This window comes from Ceratotherium simum, chromosome 3 (assembly GCF_057802395.1).
Source record: "Ceratotherium simum simum isolate JZ-2026a chromosome 3, ASM5780239v1, whole genome shotgun sequence".
NCBI lineage: Eukaryota > Metazoa > Chordata > Mammalia > Perissodactyla > Rhinocerotidae > Ceratotherium > Ceratotherium simum.
Window position 1 is genome coordinate 95,698,751 of NC_141902.1, and position 22,001 is coordinate 95,720,751.

Consider the following 22,001-nt stretch of genomic DNA (forward strand, 5'->3'; position numbering starts at 1 on the left):
AAATATAAAAAAACTCTTAAAGCTCAACAATAAGAAAACAACTCAATTAAAAAATGGGGTAAAGGGGTCGGCCTGGTGGTGCAAGCGGTTAAGTGCGCGCGCTCCGCTGTGGTGGCCCCGGGTTCACCGTTTCCGATCCCGCGCACGCACCAACGCACCACTTGCCAAGCCATGCTGTGGTGGCATCCCGTATAAAGTGGAGGAAGATGGGCACGGATGTTAGCCCAGGGCCAATCTTCCTCAGCGAAAAAAAAAAAAAAGAGGAAGATTGGCAGATGTTAGCTCAGGGCTGATCCTCCTCACAAAAAAAGAAAAACAAAAACCAAACAAAACAAAAAAATGGGGTAAAGACCTTAACAGACACCTTGCCAAAGAAGATATATAAATGGCAAATAAGCAAATGAAAAGATGCTCCACATCATATGCCATTGGGGAAATGTAAATTAAAACAACAATGAACTACCACTACACCCCTATTAGCATGGCCAAAATCTGGAACACTGGCAGCACCAAATGCTGATGAGGATGTGAAACAACGGGAACTCATACATTGTTGATGGGAATGCAAAATGGTACAGTCACTATGGAAGACAGTTTGGCAGTTTCTTAGAAAACTAAACATACTTTACCATATGATCCAGCATTTGTGCTCCTTGGTATGTATCCAAAGGAGTCGAAAACTTATGTCCACCCAAAAACCTGCACATGGATGTTTATAGCAGCTTCATTCATAATTGCGAAACCTTGGAAGCAATCAAGATGTGCTTTATTAGGTGAATCGATAAAGAAACTGTGGTACATCCAGACAATGGAATATTATTTAGTGCTAAAATAAAAAGAGCTATCAAGCCATGAAAAGATATGGAGGAATCTTAAATGCATATTACTACATGAAAGAAGCCAATTTGAAAGGCCAAACGCTGTATGATTCCAACTATATGACATTCTGGGAAAGTAAAACCCAGAGTTTACTGGAGACAGTAAAAAGATCAATGAAAGGGGTGCATAGGTAGAGCACAGAGGATTTTTAAAGCATCGAAAATACTCTGTATGATACCATAATTATGAATACATGTCATTATACATTTATCCAAACCCATGGAATGTACAATACCACGAGTGAACCCTAATGTAAACAGTGGACTTTGGGTGATTATGATGTATCAATGTAGGTTCATCACTTGTAACAAATGTACTGTTTGGTGGGGTATGTTGATAATGGGGGAAGCCATGCATATGTAGGGTCAGGGGATATATGGGAAATCTCTGTATTTTCCCTTCAGTTATGCAGTGAACCTAAAACTACTCTGAAAAAGTAAAGTCTTAATTAAAAAAAAAAAAAAGTAAAGCTGAACCTACAAGAAATTAAAAGGAAACCACAGAACCAAAAAACAAAGAGGAAACTGAAGGCCAGCCCAGTAAGTGCATAACTGATTCTGTGCCTACTCCAGGGATGGAGATGGGATTTTCTGGTCTCTAGAACTCACGCTGTTGAGTTTTAATTCCTTCATAATCACAAGATATCAAGTCTTGAGTGTATGTGAGGCACAGCATAGGAACTCCAACTCTGATATAAAGGCAGAACCATTAAAGTCCATATATGTACTGAACAGATGGACTAGAGAAGGAAAGTCATATGCCAGCATAGGAAATTTAAATATCTTGATCTCAACACTGAATGGAAAAAAATTTCCACTTTGGAGCAATGGACCTGTTCTGCCAAGAGTTTGAGGTGCATGTATATTGATCTATATATATTGTATATATTGAGTTGAATGTATATATCCTATGTGGTTGTGGAAGCTTTGAGGTAAGAAATTAATATGAAAAGAGGTCTTGTAACCTATGACAGCCCTGAGGTTACTGGTAGTAGTAAAAGATATAGAGAGATGGGTCACCAAGCCAGGCTGTATAGGGATTCCTAATCCCATCAATACAGCCCTGCTTATAATAAACTCGCAATCCTAAAATACGTAATGCACGAGGAAATATTTGACATGAGTAAGCACCAGCAGGCACAGCATTGAAGATTTAAGGGGGAAAAGTCATACAGTTATCTAAATCGATGCAAAAATGCATTTGATAAAATGAACACTTTTTCATAGTTGGAAAGAAAAATCTCAGCAATCTCGGAATAGAAGTGTACACTCTTAATCTACAGTAGATATCATCCTTCGTAGTAAAATGTTACTGTGTTTTCTTTAACATTAGGTATGCAATAAGAATGCCTGCTATCATTGTTTATGTTCACAATTGTACTTGAGGTCATAGTCAGTGTAATAAGGCAAGAAAAAAATACAAAATATAAAGATTAGATAGGAAAAAGCAAAACTCTCATTATTCGGAGCTGACCTGATTGTCTAGATAGACTATCCAAGAGTATCTACACCTAAAATAATAGGACTAACAAAAGAGTTCGTTAAGATTATTGGAAACAAAATTAATGCACAAATAACTATATTCTTATACAGTAGCAAAAATTAATGAGAAAGCACAATTTCAAAAAGATACTATTTATACTGCTAACAAAATATAAGGTACCTTGTAATAAACTCAATAAAATATGTATAAGACCTTTATGAAATATTTAAAAGCTCGCCTAAGTAAATGGAGAGAGATGTTCCTAAATAGGAAGTCTCAATATCATAAAAATGCCAATTTCCCCTAAATTAATCTTTAAGCATAATTCCAATTCTAAGAATCATATGGAAGTGCAAAGATAATGAAAACAATTTGGAGAAGAACAAAATGGGAGACTTGCCTAGACACTGATTGTTTTAAAATTGAGCTACAGTAGCAGCGTAAGCACAAACAGACCAGGAGAGCAAAATGGAGAGCCCAGAGGTGGAAATGTGTGTATGATGGGGTTTGATGTGTATTGAAGGTGGCATTAAAGTTTTGTGGAGAAAGGGTGGATATTCAGTACATGGGGCTCAGATATGATTATTGATATCCAAAGGAAAAATATTAGAAAATGCCAATCTGTATGAAGAATACATTCCAGGTGGATTAAAGTCTACTCATGAAAAGCAAAACTTGAAAATATTTAGAAGAAAATATAGGAGAATGTCTTTATGATTTCTGGGTAGTGAATTAGTCTTTAACTAAGATACAAAGAATGTAAGTTACAAAGGAAAATATCGATACATTCAAGCACACTAAACAAACACTTTTGTATCATAAAATATACTATAAACCAAAACAAAAGATGAGAATGGGAGACTCTTGACAATGAATATAGCCAATAAAGGATTAGTATCTGAAATATATAAATAACTTTTACATACCAATAAAACAAAAGCAAAAAAAAGCTAGTAGAAAATGGGCAAAGGATACGAACAGGAAATTCACAGAAAGGGAACCTTCATAGTCAAAAACAAATGAAAATATTAACCTCACTAACAAAAAAATGCACAAAAATACAAAGTGAGATATTTCATATTCTTCAGATTGGGAAGAATTTCAAAGTTTTAAAATGTCAAATATTGACTTAGATGTGTGAAATAAAGAACCTTCCTGTGTGACTAGTACGAGGGAAAATTGGTTTTCCCACTTTAGAAGGTAATTTGCCAATATTTGGTGATAGTGGAGCTGTAAATGCCCACCACAGAGCAGTCCCTCTCAGGTATATATCCCGGAGAAATGTGTGCAGATGTGCCTAACGTGAGAGTGTGAGATTTCTCATTGCAGAACCGACCTAAATCTTCGTAAACCTTTAGGAAAATTGATCAATAAAAAATAAAAGGAATCGATAAATAAATTGTGGTATATTAATAAATTGGATTACTCTAGAGCCATAAAAATAAATGAATTAGAGTTGCATCTATCAACATGGATAGTCTCAAAACATAGTGTTGAGACAAAAGAATCAGGCTATGGAGGGTTGTGCACACTGTGATGCCATGTACTTAGTTACCTCTGAGGAGGGAGGAGGGGAGTAGGATTGAGGCTGTTTAGCAGGGAGCTTCCACCATATTTGTAATGATATATTTCTTAAAAATAAATCCAAAGAAAACTTTTAAGAATTGATGAAGCTTTCTAGTGTGTCCGTGAGTTTGTATCATTCTCCTTACTTTTTGGTGGACTTAAAACATTGCGTAATAAAATAATTGTTGGAACACAAAAACAATTCTATCCTAAATATTGCTACTATATTTTGAGTCTCTGTTCCTGAAGTAGTACTCACTTAACTTTTTCATTTTTTTAGGACTTATGTAGTGTTTTTTAGTCTATGTATGTACAAATCTTAACGTATATTCTGAAATTTGCTGTTAAGCCTGAGATTCTCCAAATTTGCTCGCTCCCTGAGCTGATCTAATTTGAACAAATATCTGAGGCTAGAAAAGATCCTAAACCAAATATTAAAAGAATAGATGAGAGCATAGTATGTTCTGTGGTATGTACAGTAGGGTAAGTGTGTGGCGATATATGTCCTTCTTCCAGCTTGGGTCCTGGCCTGGGGCCAAGCTTGTGGTGCTCCCACGCGTTCCATGTCTCTGATAAGAAACAGGGACAGTAACATCATTTCTCTGCATAAAAATTAGATTAATTCAAAAGAAGGGCAGCAGCTTTGTTAATAATTTATTCATTCCTGCTCCCCACCTTTTTGGCAGCCCCACACCTTATATACCCACTCCCATATTAAGAACTTTCACTGTAATTTTGGAAGCACTCTGAGATTATTATGAAGGAAACCTACTTCCCTTGGAAAGCTTATCAGGTCTCTATCCTTGAACAGCTTTAGAAACTTATTAAATCTTCATAAATATTGAGCTCTTGTGGTCGATTTTTCTTGGAAGAAGAATATGGAGGTAGTTATACGTAAAACCAAATAAAAAGCTATCCCAAAGCTTTAGAAAGCATTTCAGTGCCTTCTCATTTTATCAGAGTGCTCCTTTAAATTCACGATCTAGGGAAAGGGATGAATGTAGCTATTTTGTGCATTTATTTCTTTGTAGATAAAGTTATTGCAGACTTTGATTACATTTAAATACACAGTCAGTTCTTTTGCACTGCAAACCATACGCCCGCCAGAATGTGTCTTTCTCCTGCAGAAATTTGTAACTTAATATTCTAATCGAGTGCCAACCGTGGGAGACACAGGTTTAAGTTAACTATTTTAAAAAATTAATATATTTTTATTCTTCGAAACACATGCTTCTCAGTTTTTAAGACACTAGTATTTGAGTCAATATATCATCAAATGAATGTAATAAATTATAGTGCTATAAACTCCAGGGAAATTTTATTAATGTTTCTAACGTATCCTCATGTGGAATCAACATATGTTTTTTATATATTCAAAAATTTATGGCTTCAAAAATCTTCAGTTTCAGGGTGTTATGAGTGTTGTAGTGGATAGAAAATACATAATTGTGAAATGGTGTTCTTGAATTTTCATATACTCCTGATAACCATTAGCTCTTGCATGTAATAATTAGAATGAAATTATAGACTTGGAAGTAATATTTCTGCAGTTCAGTTGCTTTGAGCCAAAGGAATTATTTCCAGAATAAGCTGGCAGGTTCCTGCTTGGGGAATTAGGACTCCAGTGTCCTTAACTTTAAAATAACTTGCATTTCATTTTATGCCTGTTTCATAAAGTGGTCATTCATTTTCATATTAAATTGTAACCAAAGCATGTGATATCAATAGAGGCCAGTCAGTGGGCTTCGTGTGTGTTAGGTTGGACAAAATGAAGTAGAATGATAAAAATGTTGGCCAGAGGGTTGGGTTAAAAAAAGCTCTTCCTACTGACTTGTTAAGGGAATTGAGAGAGAATCTCCCTGCATCTTTATATCCTCATCCTAGTACATAGTAGGTTCACCATAAGAGGTAGTTGGAGAAGGAATAAGTCCCAAATGGTATTTTATATTTTGAGAATTCGTGAAATAAAATGCTCTGTTTTCCATATTGCTTTGCTGCAGCTGTAGTGGGATTTGAAATGGAGATATACTTATATTTTAGGTTTAGATTTTGCAAGCTCAACATCAAGATGCAAGTTAGTGCCTCCTGGATACTGGGCTTACAATTAGGACACAGCAGATGGCAGTGGGGTGTAGACCATGACTATGTGGTCTACACAGCAGGCGTGAGTCACAACCATAAGCTCCCTTCAACTGATAGGTTTTTTCCTTTTAGTTTTAAATTTCTTTTTATAAAAGTAGTTTTATTTCTCATTTAAATAGCTAAAATGAAACAATTACTAAAAATGCATCTGAAAAATTATTCCTGAAGTTCTAATACACTTTTAAAGAAAATGTCATTCTTTGTAAGTTTCAACAGTTTTTGCATTCCAGTATTTAGATCAATTCAAATACTTTCTTAAACTATGTCTCTGTAATTTGCCTGTCCACTTGAAATTGAATCAAAGCTTTTTAAGGTTATAACTCAGAATGATACAAAAAGCTTTTGGTTATCACTTCCCTAATCTGTTAGCTGCTTTCCTCAATGGGGGCTTTTCTAAATTAAGCAGAGTATTTTAAGTTACCCTTTCACTTTTTCTGTAATTTCTTTTCTTCTTTTATCCACATGTAGAAAGCATAATGAAATAAGTCACATAAGTAAATGACTTAGGCATAGCTGTTGTTTCCCAGGAGGATGGAGTCATTTCTCTCTGGTTTTCCCGTGAGCCTCCCAGTTTGGTGCTTCTTGAATCCTTAAAATTTGATGTAACCTCATCGAGAGTTTAATATTAAATTTTGAAGTTGTGTACCTATGACAAGTGACAGAGATGGAAACACACAATGTTACAAAATACTAAGACTGGGTCAACCTATTGCAATAATCTGGGAAGATGTTCTAATCCACAAGTCAAGGGAATTATATTAAAAAGGGCAACTAATTGGATACCTTGTCTGTTTTCAAGTACAGAAATTTAACTGTCATTTAGGTAACACTTTTGGAGGCAGCTATAATGCTGTTCTGTTCCAAAACTTCTTTCTCTCATATGCCTTCTAAATCCCATTAGGGATTGCACCTCCCAGAATACAGATGTGAGGAGACTAGGGGTACATGCTGCAGTTGGAATAGAGAGTGAGGTTAGGATGGTATGAGATGTCGATGGAGAAGGGTGAGTTCGAGAAGGATCACAAAGAAAGAAAAAGTGAAAATCAGTATCAAAAAGTTTATCAGAAATAAAATACACAATAATCACTACAGAAAAAGAAAATCAGTCATGTGGAGGAACATCCGTAGGAGATTTCTTGGAAGCATAAGAGAAGGTCAAAGAAATGAGATGTATATAAGAGAACATCATAGATAGATCAATAAGGAAATAAGAGGAGCAGAGAGAGAGAACTCTAACTTAAGAATTACAGGCATTCTTGGAACAAGAGCGGTAATCAAAATCATAATCTGAGAATAGTCTGCAGCACTGCAAATAAAGACCTTGAGCACTCCAATCAAAAGGGCTCACCATTTTCAGTCAAAATTGATAAAAATAAACACACAACTAGATATATTTTGACTGCAATTTTTACTTCAAATGCCAACAAAACAAAACAATTGTAAGCTTCCAGACATGTACAAAAGAATAAAAATCAGACTTCTCCTCTGCAAGTCTAAATGTCAAAGGTCAATGAAGAGTGTCTACAGTTTTGAGGAAGATCATGAAAAAAGTAATATATCTTGCTGCATTGCCTTTCCTGTGTGACATACAAAGGTTTAATAATATGCCATCCATATACCCTTCTTAGAAAAACAACCAATCACATACTACTTAGCCAACCAAGAGTTAAAAACTCGTACATGGAAAAGTCATATTATAAATGGACTGGCATTTGTTATTCACTTCTAGATATGTATTCTAAATATGAACAAAAATGAAAATATAAAGATGTTTAGCAAAGCATTATTATATTTTATAAAAATAAGCAGACTCACTATTCCCATTTCTTAGTTTTTATCCAAAAGAAATGAAAAGTTACACTCAGACAAAACCCGTATGTTAATGTTTACAGCAGTTTTGTTCATAGTTGCTAGAAACTGGAAACAGCCCAAATATCTAGCTGGTGAATGGATAAACAAACTGTTGTACATACATATAGTGGAATATTACTCAGCAATTAAAAAGGAGAAAACTGATACATGCAACAACATGGATGGATTTCAGATGTATTATGTTAAGTGAAAGAGTCAGTCTCAAAAAGCTACATGCTGTATGATTCCATTTATATGACATTATGGAAAAGGCAAAATTAATGGGACAGAAGACAAATCAGTGGTTGCCTGTGGCTGAGAGTGGGGAGAAGTTGACTCTAAGGGGGCAACATGGGGGCATTTATGCAGTGATGGAACTGTTCTACATATTGATTATGGTAGTGCTTACACAACTGTATGGGTTTGTTAAAACTCATCAAATTATACACTCCAAAAAAGTGAATTTTACTGTATGTAAATTTTAAAAGTAGGGAAAAAGAAGAGGCAGCATAAATAACCACAAAAGGTAATGTCTGGGGGCCGGCCCAGTGGTATAGTGGTTAAGCTTGCACACTCTGCTTCAGCGGCCCAGGGTTCGCAGGTTTGGATCCCAGGTGCAGACCTACGCACCGCTTGTCAAGCCATGCTGTGGCAGTGTCCCATATAAAGTAGAGGAAGATGGGCATAGATGTTAGCACAGGACCAATCTTCCTCAGCAACAAGAGGAGGATTGGCAACAGATGTTAGCTCAGGGCTAATCTTCCTCACCAAAAAAAAAAAAAAGGTAATGTCTGTATAATAATGTGAATATACTTATAATGCTGAACAGTATACTTAAAACTGATTAAGATGGTAAATTTTATGTGTATTTTACCACAATTAAAAGAAATTTTTTAATTCAAAACTACAAAAAAATAATGTTTGTATAATGAACTATTATGTAGTCATTAAAACAATTTTTCCAAAGAACTATTAATAAAATGGGAAAATGCTTGTTATATTAGATTAAAAAAAAATACAAAGTTGAATTAGCAGTATGATTTTACATCTGTAAATAAATCATGGCAGAAACATTGGAAGATTAAATGCCAAAATATTAAGAGTAAAGGTCCTGGTGATGGGATTTTGAATGACTGATTTTCCTCCTCTATACTTCCTGTCACTTTATTAGTTTTCACTTACTCCTTTTGTGATAAATAAAAATAGAATCATCAGAAAGTGTGTGCAAAGAGTTATATATTACACAATAGCCTCCATCAATCATTTCATATAAGTTCATACTTAAATCATACTGGGAAAAAAATGATCTCCTCAGGTCCACTTCTTAAAAATTTCTGTTCTGGGCTGGCCACGTGGCGTAGCAGTTAAGTGCGCGTGCTCCGCTTCGGTGGCCCGGGGTTCGCAGGTTCGGATCCCGGGCATGCACCCACACGCCGCTTGTCAAGCCATGCTGTGGCGGTGTCCCATATAAAGCAGAGGAAGATGGGCACGGTTGTTACCCCAGGACTAATATTCGTCAGCAAAAAGAGGAGGATTGGCAACGGATGTTAGCTCAGGGCTAATCTCCCTCACAAAAAAAGAAAAAGAATTTCTGTTCTTCTAGGAGTAAATATTTTAAAACAATTGAAATAGTATCGACTGACTTTTAATGCAAGATGATGAGTTAAGCCTCTGTTTAGCTTTCCTCGCTCCAAATTTGCCATTGAATTGGCCAGGGAAACATAAAAGGTAAAAATATGTAACTCCATTGAAAAATTGGGAAACATACCATGAATAGATCAGATATCTTTAAGGAATTTATGTAAAGTACAGAGCAGCAGGCACTGCCTGAGGAAAGCACCTCCCAGATGGAATTTCAAACATCCAATGGGAACATCTGCCTGGAAAATGAGTGGCAGGGTCCCAGACCAAGTGGCTGGAGGGGAGGAAAGGGTATGTGGCGGTCGTCCTCGCAGGGTTCTCAAATCTTTGTATGACTTCAGACCCTTCCAGTGTCAGTATCCCAAGAAAGCCACCCCAACACTATTTCGTAGCGTCTGTTTAGTAAAGCCAATGGTTGAAATAAAAAATAGAAGCATTGCCTCATGCATATTACTAACAGAGACAGTTGTATCCGTTAGAGAAGGACGTGAGTGCCCAGCTAACTTGGGGTTCCTGAGTAAGAGGAAGAGAAATTCCCCCACGGGGACATGCTACACAGATGCTTCTGCCTGTAGCTTTCCCTTCTTCCTCATGGAAGAAAATACACGTATGCACACGTTATACACACACACACACACACACACACACACACACATGCATACACACACATTATATATTAATTTCAGTGGTTATATGGACCCCCGGGGTAAAAACTTCGTGTAAGTAATATTACATTAATTCAACTTTCTATTTAAAGTCACACTTCCATGAGACATTTTGGCCTCCTGATTCTTGAAAGTTATTTTTTAGAATTTAAACTTTGAATCTTTGAGGTAATGTGCACTAATAAAAGTTTTACCAGGGCCTTGTTTACCACTTCTATGAAATCATTATTCTCTTTTTTTCCCCTCAGGAATTGTGAAGGGCAGAATATTCGATACAAGACATGCAGCAATCATGTAAGTTATGTAATAAAAATATACAATCCAATAAAATATGTTCGTGTGTTAAGTTATAATGTGTACTGTAAAGCTAATGGCCTCTTGGTACCCTTTGTGGAAAATCTGAATAGTTGTTTAATTGACAACAGTTTTGTATATCTCATACCTTCCATTTATACTACCTTTTTAGGACATTTCACACTTATGATCTAATTTGGTAAGTATTTAATAATTTCTGAATTCACAGAAACAACACATAATAACTATAAAGCCTTCAGAGTTCAAGGTGCTTTTATGTGCAGTATCTCAGCGACCCTCACACCGCCTCTCAGATGTAGGCACACGAGGGGTGGTTATGTCTCTTTTGTGAATGAGAGGCCTAGGGCTGAGGGAGGTGGAGTTCTTTTCCAAAGGCCACGTAGGAGCGCACAGACTGAACTGCTCTGGTGCTTTCTCCTGCTCTGAGCACCCCCGTCCTGCCCACGGCACGATGTGTTCAGGAGTGCTGCAGGTGATCAAGAAAGTCACACGCTAGGAAGGCTTATGAACCTTGCTCTTGTTCTACACTGATCAGCAATAAAAAACAAAATTCAGATATTTTGCTTTGCAAATTTGAAATGCAAAATAAATATCAGAAAGAACCAGTCCTATTTTCCACACAAAACATTTCTCTTGTTAGTGATATGTACCCAAGTCAAAATGACAGAATTAAAAAGAAATTCCGAAAATCTGGAGATCTAGGTGAGATTTTTTTTTTAATCCACTTTTCTCAATTGGTTGTAACTGATTTATTTTAAAAGTTTCCCTTCCTGAGGCTTTGTCCTCCTCTCTGCCTTCTGTGTCCTGGGCCAGTGGGAGACCGCAGTCCTGAGTGAGCGTTTCTGTTCCATAGACCCAAACTTTCCTTGGTGGGCAACCCCAAGCTCTAGACTAGGGGGGAGAGCAGGCAGTGTTAGCAAGGCCTTTTGACTGCAGAGCTCAAGCCATGTTTTTGGTCTGTTTTAATCAGCTTTGAAGCAGAAATGTTTCTCTTTATCTTTCAAACTCGGGTGGGAAAAATAGGGGCTTATTTATTGGGCACTCAAACTGCAGTATCACCCAGCCGTGAGGCAGCCAGCCCACCATGTGCTGGGAGGAATTCAGATGTCCTATGACAGGATGGAAGTCAGAGGAATTGAGAGACACGTGTGTGCGTTGAGTGCTTAATGTAATGAGCTGGAAGTCCAGGTGGGGGATGAAGGAGGGAGAGAGATTGACCTGAGCTCAGACAAAGGCAGGCATTTAGGTGCAAACGTTGTCTAGCATTCCTTCTTAAACAAGCACGTGAATGCATTAGCATCCTGAGGTGTTTATCCACCAGACTTGTAGACCTACTATCTTTTGCCTGAGTGCATTTTTTTTTTAATTGCTGCTGTAACAAATTACCACTAATTTAGTGGCTTAAAACAACACAAATTTATTATCTTACAGTTCTGGAAGTCAGAAGTCCGACATGGGACTAAAATTAAGGGGTCGGCAGGGCTGCATTCCTTCTGGAGGCTCTAGGGAAGAATCCGTTTCCTTGTCTTTTCCCACTTCTAGAGGTTGCCCACATTCCTTGGCTTGTGCCCCTTCTTCCATCTCCAAAGCCAGCAATATTGCATCTCTCTGACCATTTTTCTGTAGTCACACCTGCCTGTGACTACTGCTGGGCAAGGTTCACCCACCTGGATAATCCAGGATAACCTTCCCATCTCATGGTCCTTAACTTTAGTTAGAAGATGCTTCATGAAAAGTCTCTTTTGCCATGTAAGGTAAGATATTCACAGGTTCTAGGGATTAGGTCGTGAACATCTTTGAGGAGAGGGAGAGGGTGCATTATTCTCATTAGCACAATGGGACAGCTTGTCTTCTCAGGCAAATTGGTCTGGCAAGTTCCTTGCAGTCCTTCAAGAATAAATTTCACAACACTATCTTATCCAGCAATACTCTGTGAGGCTATCTAGGGGAATTCATTTAAAATGCCCAGATCAAGAGATTCCATTCTATGGTTTCTATGTGTCTGTATCACTCTGCTCTAGCTAATTCCAAAAAGGCATCTTTTTCAACACAGGTGTTACAAGGGTCTAGGAGTATTGTGTCATACAGTGTAGACATAAAATGTAATCTACCAAAATTGGTGCATATTAGGTGCAATAGTTAGGATTTTGGTGTGCTTGAGTGAAGAACTAATGCCCCTGAGGCTCTGTGGGTCTTGGGAGGACCTGTGGTCGCTAACTGATGATCCCTCTGGGAGGATACTACAGAAACCTTTACCAGCTCTAGGCTAGTGAGAAATGGAAGCTTAGGAGGTGGGAGTTGGAGAGAGGACAGCAATATAACTGTTGCCCTTTTCTAGTTCTCAGAGTGGGAGTCCTTAGGGAGTCCTTAGAAAGATTTCATAAGAATATGGCATTAGTTTCTATGCTTGCCATTGCAAACTCAGTTTCCAACAAAATTCCTTGTAGGGAAATAAGGGCGAGTTGGTCTTCGACAGCTGTAGTGTGCAGGGCACCCCTCCATCTCCGTGTGCCAAGTGTCTGCAGCTGTGTATACTCAAACCCTATTGCAGACCAGAGGTGGACAAATGCATCCCCAGCGGCAAGGTTGATGGTCTGTAAGAAGTCTGTTCCTATAGAGGAGAGATTACGCAAGTATATTCCTGGGAATGTACCCACTCTTTTGAAGGAAGCTGCCTCTAGTGATTCCCAGACGAGGCACTCTTTTGAGGGAAACTTGCTTCGTGATTCAAAAATGCGCACATCTGTACATCTGGGGGCCTGAGTGCCCCATCTGATGGGACTGCAAGATCTTCCATTCCCATCCAAGGGATGTCACCATCAATGGCCAAACTGTCTATCAGGGAGGCCTGCTGTGTGGAGGAGCAGAAGTCACGGCCGGTGAGCCCCGGAGACCACACGGTCACTTCTGTGCCAGAGATTGCTGATAGCTCTGTTCCTCCATGGGTTATCTGAAGGCTCAGGCTATCAGCCTCGGGACCATGGAATTTGTTGTATGTGTGTCAGCTGTCTAACTCCTATCCAAAATCAATAATAATAATAATAATAGCTCACACTTATTAACTACTTCCTACATGCTAGGCATTGTTCTAAGTGCCTTTTCATGAATAATTTAATCGTCATAATATCCCTACAATGTACGTGTTATTTTTATCCCCACTTTTGCAGAGGGAAATTTAGGCAAACTGCCCAAGGTCACAGAGCTGAATTTAACCCATGTGTGTGTGCTCATGACCACTCGACTGCATCACAATGCCTCTTAGAAAGGAGTATGAAAAGGTCTCCAGCTCTGTTAGATAATGAAATGACACTACAGACAATGGCAACTAAAACATGGTCGCTTTTAACAACCCACGAGTGCGTGAACTGCAGAGGGAATTGGAAGGACTTTGACCTTTCGGACACCGTTGTAGAAACTCCAATCCCAGGAACAGTAGGCAGGACCTTCTGCATAGTCATAGTTGGCGAGGGACGAAGGTCAGGGAAGAGCAGGAAGGAGCTGAAGGAGAGGCAACTGAGGGAAGTCGCAGAAATGAAGTCCCCGCTGCCCAGGGTCTTCTCTCCCAGCAGCCCAGGGGGGATCCCCAGCATAGGGAGGAACTGGCTTAAGGACAGACCCTGACAGCTGTGTCACCTCAGCAGAAGACACCGGGCGGGGGGCAGGCACTCAAGGAAAGATTGAGTGTCCTTTTGTTATGAAGTCTGGATGTGATAGGGACATGCATTCGCATGCAGAGCCCCTAGAGGAAGAAATGCTACCCCCGGTGTCTGGGAACCCCTGCTTCACAGGGCAGGAGCGGGAGGCACTGCCAGGAATGGAGGAGCGCGCTCCCCTGCCTGAGGCATCAGGCTGTAGTTCAGTTGCTGTCCCCGGGTTCATCCTGTCAGGGGAGATGGGGCTTCGGGCTGAAGGCTCTGAAAGATGAGGGGAACAGAGCATGCCTGTGTGCAGTGCTGGGGCTCCTAGGGAGCTGCCTCTTCAGACATAACCTGATCAGCACTCAGCATAGACCCTCACAGCCAGGGCCTGGCTCCGGGGGCCTCACTAAAGAATTATTGTTATCAGTGGTATATCAGAGCAAATGGAGAATTTCCAAGGGCAGTCACAGGTATCAGCAAGGTGATCTAATACTGAATTCACTGACTACTCATATTTTTTCACACCTGAGCTTATGAAATTAAAGGCAATGCTGGAAGAGGGCAAAGGGAAAATATCTTTAAAATTAGTGTGTCATAATTTGGTAACAGCATTTTGTAGCATGAACACATTTTTATATGAGCACAGAGGGAGGCATGGTTGATTCTGCACTGTGGGGTCCCTGGGCTCCCTGACAGCTTTCCAGAAGAGGTGACATTTGATGTGACCCTTGAAAGATCCTTTATACTATGGATCCTTTGAATGGCTGATTTCTGACGGTTTTCTCTTAGAGGGTTCTTTTCTTCCCGTCGCCATTGCTCCTACTTTGGGCAAGAGCCACTTCCTCTCATATCTGTCTCAAGAACTTCATCCGTCCTGCCATCACACTGGTCCTCAAATGCCACCTTTTCGATGTCACTCCCCTCTGTGGATCCTTATTACTTTTAATTCTCCTCACTTGCATTCAAGGACTTCCAGAAGTTGGTTAGATTTCTCTCTTATTCAGCTCAGAGCTTTCACCCTTGCTGGACAAGGCTGTGCCTCATAGAGACTACATTTGTTTCTGCTGTTTCTCTTTTGCTTATGTTGTTTCTCATATCTCATATCTCTAGTCACGTCACACCATCTTTTAAATCCAGTCTGAAATGTCCCTTTTCCATGATGCATTGTTTGCTTACTCTAGCTTATAGTGGTCACCTACAACAATTTATTTTTGTGCTAGAAATTTTGGCATTCGTTATATAAGAGGATCATGAGATTTAACTCATGCTGCAATTTGGATATGAAGATAAAGTAAAATGTTAGAATTTGCTTATGTGAAAATCGTATTTCTCCTACTTACTGGTTATGTGGAGGAAAATTAACTAAATATCTAATCCAAGTTAAAGCTTGGTCCAATCCTATTATATAAATTATCTCTTAGGTAATGGTCTGTCTCTCTTGCATAAAAATACTCAGTTTATTAGATAATCTCCCTGTCTTGGCTTCTCTCCCTAAGTTATCCATGAGAATGGTTTATGTATCCTCATGGCCTTAGGAGGGAACGGAGAACCCTGTCTTCAGGATGGTCCTTGAATGGGTGCTGGTTGTTATCTGCTGTCCTCCTCCTCCTCCCTCCTTTCCTTCGTCTCCTCCTCCTAATCCCTCTCCTCTTTCTTCTTCTTCTACTTCTTCTTTTCTATGCTTCCCAGGCTGGCTACCCCCTCCTGACTGAGTCAAGTCTTTCTGATCTAGGATTTATTCTTTCCTTATTAGATCTACTCTTTCCTTTTTAACTCCATTTAGTCAATTTTAATTTAACTCTTGGATGACAATTTTATTTCCTTCATTGCAAAGTCCTACAGTAAGTCTACAAATACCAATAATAACCTACTTTTTCAATGTATTTCATACATGTAGATGCTACATCTCCAATAAGATAACAAGCTCACCAAGTGGCAGTGGTGGATTATGTTCTACTTCCGTGTTCTCCACAGCATGTAACCTAAGCAAGGCCCATAAAGTATATTTAATCAATAAGTGTTGTCTTGAACTTAACTGATATGAAGAAATGCTGCTCAGGGAAAGGAAAGCAGAAGAATGTTTGGCATTCAAACTTCCTAAATGTCAGCTGAACTATTTAAGACACAAGAATCCCTAGATTGTCTTGAGCCAGGGCATGGGACCCAGCTGAACCAGACTACACAGTCATACTGTTGACATTGGAAGAATGCCAAGTAAATGAAAGCATTTAATGTAAGTGGTCAATGTCCCCCAAGATTACTAGAAAGCAGTATTATATAATGGAATGCTTGTTACTTTGGAAATCAGTCTTGGCTCTATCATATTCTAGTTGTGTGTCTTTGGGATAGTGACTAAAGACTTTCTAGATCACAGTTTTCTCCATTTATAAAAACAAGGGTAATGATAATCCTGACCTGCCTAGCTCAAAGAGTGGTGATGAAGAAAAAAATGTCGGTAATAATCCCTGGTAAACTAGAAAGCATTATCCAGATGCAGGGCTGTCTTAATCAGGGATCATCGTTTGCTAAGAACAGAAGCCCACTTAAATTAGCTCAAGAAAAATGGGATTCACTGGATAGATTAATGGAACTTAGGCATAAGCACACATTGCAGGCCTGGACCCAGGAACCAGAAAGTGAGGAACCCAGGTTCCTTACTCCTTCTATTGAAACACATGCTTTATCATCTTTCCTTCTTTTATGTCTAGCTCATTCTTTGCTGTGGGAACTGACTTGCTTTGCTTCAACATGCATCTCATAAAAGAAATGACTGGCCCAGCCCCAGATTGATGTGAATTCTCAGCTCTGGCTCTTTTGTTGCTCTTCCAAATTTCTGGGAAAGATTGCCATGGCGTGGACCAGATGTTTGCCTCTGATGAAATCAGTTGGCTGTGGCGAGGAGGCTGGTCACATGCACAAACTTGGCCACCCTTTTAGCAAAGACTAAGTTTAGGCTGGCATCCTGCGCTGTCTTCTGCTAATTAACCCTTGTTTATTTTATGAAACTTCCTTGGTTTATGGAGTTCAAGGCAGTCAAGGGCCAGACAGCCAGCACTTTCATCCTTAGAGCATGCTGAGGGACACTGGGTGAGCCTAACACAAGGAAAGTTGTTTTCACCCTGCTGTCTTATGCTCTTGGGTTTGGGCTTCAAAGCGTGAGATATAGAGAAAACTGGCCATGGTTGAAGGAAGAGGAGGCCATATAATTTTATCACTGATGATCTTCCTTCTGGTCAGATGGAAGACACAGTCCTCATAAGAGAGAAAGGTCGTCCAATTTCAGTTTTCTTCAGTTTGACTCTTTCTTCCATACGTGTGACCTGGGTTAAGGTTTAATCTTGCTAAAACAAGAAAAATGTGGACACAATATAGGATGTTGGAATGATTCACAGCAAAGTAATACAACTCATCCCAGGGGAAACTTTATTTATTAATTATATTTTATTTATTCCCTACATACTTGCAAAAAGGATCTGAGGCAATTTATAAAGGCTGAAAGTATAAACACAGTGAAATACAAAAGTCAAGTGGTAAAAAGGGGAGAAATGGAAGAAATTATATTTTAAATTTCTGGCTGATAATTTATTAATAACAATTTGCAGAAAAAATAAAGTTAGTTTTCTGCCTTATCCTATACATCAAAATAAATTCCAGATGTAACCAAGAGTTAAATATAATTGCTAAACTATAAAGGAGCTAGAAAAATACACTTAAGTTTTTATCTGTTCTTAGGGCAGGGTGGGAAAAGCATTTCTAGGCTCATTTATAAAGAAACCTTAAAAGGAAATAATAGAGCTGACTACATAAAAATTTAAAACTTGACTTCACAAAGCACCAAAAACAAAATTAAATGGGGAAAATATTTTCAATACAAATGACAAACAGCTGATAACTTCACTATGAAGTTTAATAGTTTTGTGTGTTAAAAATAATAAAAAGACGGGGACCAGCCCCTTGGCATAGCGGTTAAGTGCCCCACTCCGCTACTGGCGGCCCAGGTTCGGATCCCGGGCGCGCACCGATGCATCACTTGTCTGGCCATGCTGAGGCGGCGTCCCACATACAGCAACTAGAAGGATGTACAACTATGACATACAACTATCTACTGGAGCTTTGGGGAGAGAAAGGGAAAAAAGGAAGAGGATTGGCAATAGATGTTAACTCAGGGTAGGTCTTCCTCAGCAAAAAGAGGAGGCTTGGCATGGATGTTAGCTCAGGGCTGATCTTCCTCACAAAAAAACAAAACAAAACAAAATAATAATAAAAAGACAAACGTTCCAATAAATAAATGAAGGATAGAAAACAAGAAATTTTTGAAGAATTAATATAAAAAGCAAATATACATGAAAATATGTTAAACCTAAATAATAAAAAGGAAAGGCAAATTAAAACAATAACATTCTATTTAACACTTATGATTGGAAAAATTTTAGAAAACTGTAATATGCAAACTGAGAAGAGGTATTGAGAAAAGTGAACTCATATAGCCTGATGATAATAATAATACCTTTCTGGCAGGCAACTTGGAATATTTTGAAAAACCCATGAAACACACTTACCCTTTTTCTCAGAAATTTTATTTCCAGAAATTTGTCCTTGGGAAATAATCGAGGAATTGAGTAAAGATTTAGGTACAATAATCTTTGTTATTTATTCTTTTTTGAATAGAAATGATTTCCCAAAGTTTTACAATGAATATTTATTAGTTTTATAATGAGAAAAATATAAAATAATATATTGTCTTTTCTGTATCTATTTTCTTTAATTGGGAAGTTTGTATACCAAAAGTTGATTTTGAAGAGTAAAGTAACACTTTTTGTCGTCCAGCATCTTGCTTTGGAAATATCTGATGGAAGGGATCAGTAATTTGTAAATTTAGTAAAAATAGCCCTGAGTCATCAGGACTTGTACAAACACTTTTTACTGTTATTGCAAGAGCTCCCTGGGGTGTGAACCTAGAATTTATTTGCTTTTGTTGTAGACAGAATTTGAACAAGCTCCGGTGTCTCTTTCCCATCCTGCAGCCAGTGGAAGGCAGGCGCTTGGTACAGGTGAAGAGGGTTGCCTGGGGGCGTGGCAACTAGGGAGGAAAGTAGGTGAAATCAGCAACAATAACAAAACAGAAACAAAGAAACAAGCACCAGTACTCACAAAAGCGCAGCAGTTTGGGGCCGGTTAACATAGGAGCAAATAATCTTTCACATTGAAATGGCTCTTGAAGGCATGGATGATAATTAATATTCCCTATGAAGACCTTGAGTCACCTGGAAAAATTAAAAGCATTCCGTTTCTCTTGTTTCGAAAAGGAGACTGTGTAATGCATTTGAAAATTTATATCCAAGATGGTTAAAATAGAGCAAAATTTGGCATCTAAATATAGTAAGCTTTAATAATCTGGCAAAAAATACCTGGGTGGAAGCATGATCAGAATAAATAAGGTGATCCCCTCTATAGATGGTTATTGCAGAGGTCCCAGTAGAATTTCACAGCTATAGATTCAGTTTTAAATTTTTAAAAAAATGAAGGAATGAGGTCACTCCCAGGAAAGAAGCAAGTGGGGTCTGGACTCCCGGGACTCTGATAAACTTGTTCGGCTTCCATTGTCTCATCTCACTGGGTGATGTACATGTGGCCCTTGTTCTCCACCTCCAGGACTGCCCTCCGGATGCAGAGGACTTCCGAGCCCAGCAGTGCTCAGCCTACAATGACGTCCAGTATCAGGGGCGTTATTATGAATGGCTTCCACGATATAATGATCCTGCGGCCCCCTGCGCGCTCAAGTGTCATGCACGGGGTCAAAACTTGGTAGTGGAGCTGGCCCCCAAGGTACTGGATGGAACTCGTTGCAACGCTGACTCCCTGGACATGTGTATCAATGGCATTTGTCAGGTAAGCCACACCTGCTCCCCATGCCCTTCGTTCAAGGATGTGCCATGCCCGCTCCCAATAAAGAGAATCCTTTTCTTTTGTACTTTTTTTCACACAGATGAAATATTGTTCTTGATAATTTTAATGTAGAAAATATTTTAGAGAGTATTACTCACCTTTAAATTATGTTTTATTTGTTTAAAACGGTGCTAATTTTCCCCATCTAGAATCAAAAGATTGCAATATATGACCTCTTGTGATTCCTCTAGGTCAGTGGTTCTGCAGCTTGAAAGTCCATCAGAATCGCCTGAAGGACTTGTTAAACACAGCGTGCTGGCCCCCAACCCCAGAGTTTCTGATCCAGTAGGTCTGGGGTGGGGCCCGAGAATTTGCATTTCTAACAAGTTCCCAGGAGACGCTGATGCCACTGGTCCAGGGCCTCATTTTGAGAAACGCTGCTTTGGAAGGGTAATATTGGTAGGTTCCCTGAGCTCTCTTATTAAAATTAATTCATTGTTTTGGGTCTTTGGGAGCAATGACTTATTTATTGAAAAATTAGCAAGAATGCATTCCAGCAGATTTTTCAGAGTGGACTTTGCAGAGCTGTGACTGAGGCATAGTGCACCATGGCTTGTAAAGGTGTGAGGATTCAGGGTACTGAGACAGGGTTGCTGAGACACTGCGGAGAAGGCAGGAAAGGAGAGGATTCCACCCCCATTCTTTTGATCTCTGGAAAAAATTTACATAATAATGAATGTCTAGTATGCCATTTATCCTCTAATTTTCATAACAAAAACAGTGGTAACAACAGCAAATGAGCAACCTGACCACTTACTGAGTGTCAGGCACTACCCTGGTCTCAGACTTCACACGCTCAGAGCCGAACCTTGATCTTGCTCCTCACACTAGCTTCTCCTTCCTCCATCCCTTCATCTAGAAAATGGCCCCCAGTTGCTCAATACAAAACTTTGAAGTCATTCTTGATTCTTCTCTTTCAACCCGCACATCTAATCCATCGCCAGCTCCTGTGAATTCTACTTCCGAAGTCTGTTTTGAATCCACCATTCCTTTCTGCCGCCGCTGACTTCTTTCTTAGTCTAAGCCTCCATCAACTCTGACCTAAACTACATTAATAGCTTCCTGTTCTGATCTCCCAACTTCCATCGTTGTCTCCCTCAGATCCATTCTCCACACAGCAGCCAAAGTGACTGTCTTAAAATGTAAATCAGTTTGTCGCTCCCTCCACCAAAATCCCTCAATGGCTTGTCATTGCATTGGTGATGCAATCCAGGGTTCTTGCTTGCCTTTCCAGGCTCTCCCTGAACTCTTCTCTCTCCCTCCCGACCCTTTTTTTAAATAGACTTAATTTTTTAGGTTCACAGCAAAATTGAGTGGAAGGTACTGAGATTTCCCATATATCCCCTGCCCCTGTATACACAGTCTCCCCCATATCTAACTCCCACTCCATGGAGGTACATTTGTTACACTCTATGAACCTACATTGACACGTCATTATCACCCAAAGTCCATGTTGACAGTAGTGTTCACTCTTGCTGTTGTACATTCTATGGTTTTTGACAAATATTTAATGACATGTATCCACCATTAGAGTATCTTACAGAGTAGTTTCACTGCCCTAAAAGTCTCCTGTGCTCTGCCTATTCATCCCTGTCTACCTCCCTAACCCCTGGCAATCACTGATCTTTTTACTGTCTCCACAGTTTTGCCTTTTCCAGAATGTCATATAGTTGGAATCACACAGTATGTAGGCTTTTCAGATTGACTTCTTTCGCTTAGTAATACGCATTTGTTTCCTCATGTGTTTTCATGACTTGATAGCTCATTTCATTTTAGCACTGAATAATATTCCGTTATCTGATGAGCCACAGTTTTTTATCCATTTACCTACTGAAGGACATCTTGATTGCTTCCAAGTTTTGGCAATTATGAATAA

The 22,001-nt window shown here is 39.1% G+C and overlaps 1 protein-coding gene across 1 annotated transcript in view; it reads left to right on the forward strand.

Moving 5' to 3' along the window:
- ADAMTSL3 (ADAMTS like 3) overlaps window positions 1–22,001 on the forward strand; it is a 366,781-nt gene that overhangs the window by 117,375 nt on the left and 227,405 nt on the right. Inside the window, exons 5-6 of the mRNA XM_087429032.1 lie at window positions 10,475–10,520; window positions 19,832–20,068. Coding sequence (XP_087285158.1) covers window positions 10,475–10,520; window positions 19,832–20,068 — 283 coding nt within the window. The remainder of the gene's footprint in view (window positions 1–10,474; window positions 10,521–19,831; window positions 20,069–22,001) is intronic.